At 49.7% G+C, this 7,662-nt stretch overlaps 1 protein-coding gene across 1 annotated transcript in view; it reads right to left on the bottom strand.

The window, feature by feature from the left end:
- CBLC (Cbl proto-oncogene C) overlaps positions 1-1,466 on the bottom strand; it is an 18,162-nt gene extending 16,696 nt beyond the window's left edge. Inside the window, exon 1 of the mRNA XM_004388828.1 lies at positions 1,111-1,466. Within this exon, the coding sequence (XP_004388885.1) occupies positions 1,111-1,466 (356 nt within the window). The remainder of the gene's footprint in view (positions 1-1,110) is intronic.
- Between the last annotated feature and the right edge of the window lie 6,196 nt (positions 1,467-7,662).

Genomic DNA, 7,662 nt, shown 5'->3' with positions numbered 1-7,662 from the left:
GGTGGTCATTGGTGGTAGCCGGGCACCATCTAGTTCTTCTGGTCTCAGGCTGATGAAGTCTCTGGTTTATGTGGCCCTTTCTGTCTCTTGGGCTAATATTTTCCTTGTGTCTTTTAGTGTTCTTCATTCTCCTTTGCTCCAGGTCGGTTGGGACCAATCTTGGCTGTAATTTTAATGAAAGTAGATCACCAGGCCTTTCTTCCGCAGCACTGCTGGGTGGATTTGAAGTACCAACGTTTAGGTTAGCAGCCGAGCGCCAACCGTTTGTGCCACCCAAATGGTTTATTTGCTGTAAAGAAGGGGTGTGGGGCCTGATGAGGTTGAGAACCACTCACTGCTATAGATCTTGTTCTGAGCCCTAGGCCCCAAACCTCATCTGCCCCTGTCACTCAGCGGCCACTTCCCCAGAGTTCAGTTGCCCACTACAGTGGGCTGCCTACAGACAATCCCTAGGTCCTTAGCTGGCTGTTCCTCAGGAACTAGAGACCAATGCCCTGGAGAGCCAGAGAGGGGACAGTTGGTACCCATGTCTCCAAAGAGGGCAGGACCTGGGGGCTCTGGCATCTGGGTCCTCTAGAGAGGAGGTTTGGAAGTCAGATGCCCCCAAAAAGAGTAAGATAGGGTGGCTTCGATGGGTAGGGGTAGGAGCGGACTCTCCAGGCAAGGGCTATGATGGGGGCTTAAAGATCAGTTTCTCCAGGTGTGTGAATCCTACAGGTCCTCCTGATGCAAGAAGCCCCATAGGGTCCCTCGTTCCCAGAACTGTGTATCTGAGGCCCCAGGAAGAGTGGGGCGAAGGCTGCTGGGTGACCAAGAAAGAGGGGCAATGTGGAGCCGTGGGGCTGGGTGTCCAAGGAAGGAAAATGCTGGGTGGCCCAGTTTGCCACATTTTCTCAGGGAGGAGGAGCTGGCGACGGACTTCTGGGTCTGAGGGAGGAGGGGCCTGGACTCCTGGGTCTGAGAGAGGAAGGGATTGGGAGGACCTGACTCCCGGGTCTGAGGGGAGGCTACGGCCCCCTACTCCTGGGTCTGAGGGAGGAGGAGGCTGAGGGTGTGGCCTGGGACTCCCACCTGATCCCCCTTTGTCCTGGGGTCAGGGCGTCCACTCACCTGAGTGTGGAGCCCTCCCGGAAGAGCTCGTCATTGGCTTCCGTTCGGCCCCGGGGAGGCAGCAGCGCTGCCACCTGCCTGCCCTTGGCTTCCAGGTTGGTGAGGTAGATGACGAGGAAGTCCCGAGCTCCGCCTGGACCCTCGGGGCAGCTACCTCCTGCCGCCCCCCCAGCCATGGTCACCTTGCGCAGCAGCTGCGCAGTGCGGGGCAGCAGGTCCCGCAGCGAGGGGGGACTCGAGGCGAACCGGGGGTCCCTGCACTGCGCTTCCAGGCGCTCCAGCTGCTTCACCGCCCGGCCAAGCGCGCGGACGTCCCCCGACTGCCGCCCCTGACGGGCCGCTGCCGCCGCAGCCATGGGTCCCTCGGGTTCACTGTGAGCTTCGGGCGCGGCAGGGAAGGGCGCGGCTCAGGGTGGGGGCGGGACGGGGCGGACCCTGAAGAACCGGAGAGGGAACCCTGATGTCTGTTTCTCCAAAAGGGGCGGAGGCTGGGACTCTGGCACCTGGATCCCTTAGAGTGGTGGCTTGGAAGTCTGATTTGTAGAAGAGAGCAAGACAGGGTGGCGTCGGTGGGTGGCGATAGGAGGGCACTCCTTAGGGAGTAGGAATTGCAGGTAGGATGCCTAGGCCCCTTAAGGGAGGAACAAAGGGCTGGGGCCAAGGTTGCAGTGGGGGACAGGGCTGGGGGACATCTGGGGCTTCTTTTGGGGGGGCGTAGGGCTGGGAGCGTAACTCTCCAGATTCTTCCGGGAGGTGGGGCTGGCACGCAGAACTCCTGGGTCGCTGCTGGGATTAAAGGTCAGAGAGCTGGACTCTAGGAGGAAAGGTCAGGGAGGCAATGCTATCCCTTTGGCCCCGAGAAGGAAGGCACAGCGTGACCAGACTCCTGGGTCTCTTAGGAGCAGGGCTTGGGAGGAGGGAGTCTGAGGGGGCAGGAATTTGGCGACAGGATTCCTAGGTCCCATGGTGGGGGCCTGAGGAAAATCAGGCTGGAGTTGAAACACCCCGATTTACAGAGGAGGCAGACTCCTGGGTCCAGAGGGGGCGAGGCTGAAGACAGGGTTCAAGAATGCATGGGCGGGGCTAGACTTGTGAGCGCAGGGCTTGCGGGGCGTGATCTTCTCTCCAACCTGCAGAGCCTCTAGCGTCAGTCCAACCTGAGCTGCGCTCTGGGCAGCCACCAAGGGGCGCTGTGGTCCGGGCCGTCCTGCCGCCCCAGGGCACCCAGGCCACGCCCCCATGCGTCAAGGCCACGCCCCAGGAGGCCCGGCCAGGTACTGGTCTGAAATATGCACGCAGAGATTTTTTTTTTTGGAATCCTGGTTGCGCAGTGGTTAAGAGCTCGGCTGCTAACCAAAAGGTGGGCGGTTCCAATCCGCTAGCCGCTCCTTGGAAACTCATAGAGATAGTTCTACTCTCTCCTATAAGTCGGAGTCCACTCGACAGCAACGGGTTTGGTTTTTGGTCTTAGAGAATTTAGAATCAGAATAATAGTCATAGCTAACATTATTCAACACTCGCTCTGTCAAGCCCTGTGTGTCAGGCTTTATCAGCATTTTTTTGTCTGAATCCTCAAAAATTCTTTGAGGTGGATCAGAGAGGGGAGAGGGTTTAGGATGAGGGCTGAGGGGTAAGCCTTCCGCCGCACCCCTAGCCTGTCCTGAGCTTCCACCCTCCATCTCTTAAAAAAAACAAAAAACGTTGCCGTAGAGACCGACTCATTGCGACCCCAGGTGTGTCAGAGTACAACTGTGCTCCATAGAGTTTTTTTTTTTTTTTTAACAGTTTGGATCCTTTATTTTAAATTTTTTATTGTGCTTTAAGTGAAAGTTTACATTTCCAGTTAGTTTCTCATACAAAAATGTACACACACATTGTTATGTGACCCTAATTGCCCTCCCCACACTGTGACAGCCCATTACCCCTTTCCACCCCTGATTTCCCGTGTCCGTTCAACCAGCTCCTGACCCTCTCTGCCTTCTCATTTCACCTCCGGACAGGAGCTGCCCATTTAGTCTCATGTATCTACTTGAGCTAAGAAGCACACTCCTCACAAGCATCATTTTATGTCTCCATGGGGTTTTCAATGGCTGTAATCTCAGCCCTGTGTGGCGCTGTGGTTAAGCATTAGGCTGCTAACCGAAAGGTGGGCAGTTTGAACTTACTGTGGGAGAAAGATGTGGCAGTCTGTTTCCCTAAAGATGAACAGCCTTGGGAACCCTATGGGGGAGTTCTGCTCTGTCTTATAGGGTTGCTATGAGTTGGAATTGACTCGATGGCACACACAACAATCTTACAGGCGAGGAGCCCTGGTAGTAATACTAGCTGAAAGGTTGGCGGTTGGAATCCACCCAGTGGCACCTTGGAAGAAAGGCCTGGCGATCTGCTTCTGGAAGGTCACAGCCTTGCAAACCTTACGGAGCAGTTCTACTCTGTACACCTGGGCTGGTCATGGGTCAGAGTTGACTACACGGAAACTAACAACAGTCTTGCTGAAGTTGGTCACCAGGCCTTTCTTCTGTGGGCCTCTGGGTGGATTTGAACCACCAACCTTTTGGTCAGGAGCCAAGCACAAATGATTTTTGCCACCCAGGGAATCTCCTCCATCTCTCAGAACCCGAGAATCCTGAACTTGTAGAATCCTTGTTGTTGCATCTCAGACGAAGAGTCTTTATGTCAGAATGGCTGTTGTATCCCAGCTACCCGTGTTCCTGCCCTCTCTGAGCCTCAGTTTCCTCTACCAGTAAATAGCATAAAAACCCATCAAAAATTCAAATTTCTGGCAATGCCAAGAGTTGGCAAGGAGGTGGTAGGAGTGTAAATGGCCAAACGACTTTGGAGAGCAATTTGGCAGCCTCCACCAAACCTTGACAGGACAAATCCACTGCCAACTATGTCCTTCAGAGCTGTGGTTGAGAAACGTTTTTGCTCCCATTGGGATATTAATACAGATGTATAACTGGAAACAATGGGAGTCCAGCACAAATGGTTAAGTGATTGGCAACCCACTAAATTGATTTCATAACCCACTAATGGATCTTATTCGGCAGTTTGAAACAAACTGCCCTAAGAAACTCCCAGAGACGTGTTCAGGGATATAAACTGCAGTCTTGTCGGAAACGGAGAAGTCTGGAAACAAGGGAAGAGTCCATCACCAGGAAAAGGGATGCATAAATTGTGGCTTCCCACTCTGGCCTCCCACACAGCAGCTAATATGAATGAACTAGACACACATACCAATACGCGTGAATCTGAAAAGCGTAATGATGAGTAGACAAACAAGCAGTCAGGTGCACAACGATTAGTACAGCACAATGTCATTTATTCTAAGCTTCAAAACGGCAGGAACACAAGTAGCTGGGATGCAACAGCCATTCTGAACTCAACGAGGCTTAGTCTGAGATGCAACGTCAAGGATTTCACAGGTTCAGGATTCTTGGGTTCTGAGACATGGAGGAGGAGCCCTTGGTGGCATCGTGGTTAAAGGCTCACCTGCTAACCGAAAGGCCAGTGATTCGAGCCCATTAGCTGCTCCGTGGGAGAAAGAAGTGGCAGTTTGCTTCCGTAAAGATTACAGCCTTCAAAACCCTATGGGGGTAGTTCTACTCTGTCCCTAGAGGGTCGCTATGAGTCAGAATTGACTCAAAGGCAATGAGTTTTCAATGGGTTAAGAGACGGAGGAGGTTCCCTGGGTGGTGAAAATCATTTTCGCTTGGCTACCGAAAAGTTGGTGGTTTGGTTCCACCCAGTGGACTGAGGAAGAAAGGCCTGGCGACCAACTTCAGTAGGAGCATTGTTGTTGTTAGTTACCATCTGTTGTGTTGTTTGGGAATGCATATATATGTTGTTGTTGTTGTTAGGTGCTGTCAAGTCGGTTCCGACTCATAGCGACCCCATGTACGACAGAACGGAACACTGCCTGGCCCTGCGCCATCCTCAGAATCATTGTTGCAGCCACTGCGTCAATCCATCTCGTTGAGGGTCTTCCTCTTTTTCGCTGACCCTGTACTTTACGAAGCAGGATGTCCTTCTCCAGGGACTGATCCCTCCTGATAACATGTCCAAAGTATGTGAGATGTAGTCTCACCATCCTCGCTTCTAAGGAGCACTCTGGCTGTACTTCTTCCAAGACAGATTTGTTTGTTCTTTTGGCAGTCCATGGTATATTCAATATTCTTCGCCAACACCACAATTCAAAGGCGTCAATTCTTCTTCGGTCTTCCTTATTTATTGTCCAGCTTTCACATGCATATGAAGCGACTGAAAACACCATGACTTGGGTCAGGCGCACCTTAGTCTTCAAGGTGACGTCCTTGCTTTTCAACACTTCAAAGAGGTCTTTTGCAGCAGATTTGCCCAGTGCAATGTGTCGTTTGATTTCTTGACTGCTGCTTCTATGGGTGTTGATTGTGGATCCAAGTAAAATGAAATCCTTGACAACTTCAGTCTTTTCTCCGTTTGTCATGATGTTGCTTATCGGTCCAGTTGTGAGGATTTTTGTCTTCTTTGTGTTGAGGTGTAATCCATACTGAAGGCTGTGGTCTTTGATCTTCATCAGTAAGTGCTTCAAGTCCTCTTCCTTTTCAGCAAGCAAGGTTGTGTCATTTGCATAATACGGGTTGTTAATGAGTCTTCCTCCAATCCTGATGCCCAGTTCTTCTTCATATAGTCTAGCTTCTCAGATTATTTGCTCAGCATACAGACTGAATAGGTATAGTGAAAGGATATGGCCCTGACACACACCTTTCCTGACTTTAAATCACGCAGTATCCCCTTGTTCTGTTTGAACAACTGCCTCTTGATCTATGTACAGGTTCCTCATGAGCACAATTAAGTGTCCTGGAATTCCCATTCTTTGCAATGTTATCCATAATTTGTTATGATGCACACAGTCAAATGCCTTTACACAGTCAATAAAACACAGGTAAATATCTTTCTAGTATTCTCTGCTTTCAGCCAGGATCCTTCTGACATCAGCAATAGTTTCCCTGGTTCAGCCTCCTCTTCTGAATCCAGCTTGAAATTCTGGCAGTTGCCTGTTGATATACTGCTGCAGCCACATTTGAATGATCTTCAGCAAAATTTTACTTGTGTGTGATATTAATGATATTGTTCGATAATTTCCGCATTCTGTTGGATCACCTTTCTTTGGAATGGGCATAAATATGGATCTCTTCCAATTGGTTGGCCAGGCAGCTGTCTTCCAAATTTCTTGGCATAGATGAGTGAGCCCTTCCAGTGCTGCATCCGTTTGTTGAAACATCTCAATTGTTATTCCATCAGTTCCTGGAGCCTTGCTGTTTGCCAAAGCCTTCAGTGCAGCTTGGACTTCTTCCTTCAGTACCATCGGTTCCTGATCGTATGCTACTTCCTGAAATGGTTGAACATCAACCAATTCTTTTTGGTACAGTGACTCTGTGTATTCCTTCCATCTTCTTTTGATGCTTCCTGTATCGTTTAATATTTTCCCTGTAGAATCCTTTAATACTACAACTCGAGGCTTGAATTTTTTTCTTCGGTTCTTTCACCTTGAGAAAGGCCGAGCGTATTCTTCCTTTTTGGTTTTCTATCTCCAGGTCTTTGCACGTGTCATTATAATGCTTTACTTTGTCTTCTCGAGCCATCCTTTGAAATGTTCTGTTCAGTTCTTTTACTTCATCATTTCTTCCTTTTGCTTTAGCTACTTGATGTTCAAGAGTAAGTTTCAGAGTCTCTTCTGACATCCATTTTGGTCTTTTCTTTCTTTCCTGTCTCTTTAATGACCTCTTGCTTTCTTGATGTAGGATGTCCTTGATGTCATTCCACAACTCATCTGGTCTTCGGTAATTTGTGTTCAACGAGTCAAATCTATTCTTGATATGGTCTCTAAATTTCGGTGGGATATACTCAAGGTCGTACTTTGGCTCTCGTGGACTTGTTCTAATTTTCTTCAGTTTCAACTTGAACTTGCATATGAGCAGTTGGTGGTCTGTTCCGCAGTCGGCCCCTGGCCTTGTTCTGACTGATGATATTGAGCTTTTCCATCATCTCTTTCACAGATGTAGTTAATTTGATTCCTGTGTATTCTGTCCGGCGAAGTCCACGTGTATAGTTGCTCTCTTAGTCATCTAGTGCTACTATAACAGAAATACCACAAGTGGATGGCTTTAACAAAGAGAAATTTATTTTCTCACAGTCTAGTAGGCTAGAAGTCCAAATTCAGGGAGTCAGCTCCACGGCAAGGCCTTCTGTCTCCATTGTCTCTGGAGGAAGGACCGTGTCATCAGTCTTCCCCTGGACCAGGAGCCTCCCTGCGTAGGAACCCTGGTCCAAAGGATATGCTCTGCTCCCAGCACTGCTTTCTTGGTGGTATGAGGTCCCCAACTCTCTGCTTACTTCCCTTCCTTCTGCTTTTTGTAAGATAAAAGGTGGTACAGGCCACACCCCAGGGAAACTCCCTTTACATTGGATCAGACATGTGACCTTAGTAAGGGTGTTACAATCCCACCCTAATCCTCTTTAACATAAAATTACAACACAGAATGGAGGACAACCGCACAATATTGGGAATCA

Source organism: Trichechus manatus, unplaced genomic scaffold (genome assembly GCF_000243295.1).
Source record: "Trichechus manatus latirostris isolate Lorelei unplaced genomic scaffold, TriManLat1.0 scaffold00216, whole genome shotgun sequence".
Lineage (NCBI taxonomy): Eukaryota > Metazoa > Chordata > Mammalia > Sirenia > Trichechidae > Trichechus > Trichechus manatus.
Note: the sequence above shows the minus strand (reverse complement) of the source record. Positions and strands in the feature narration are given on the sequence as shown.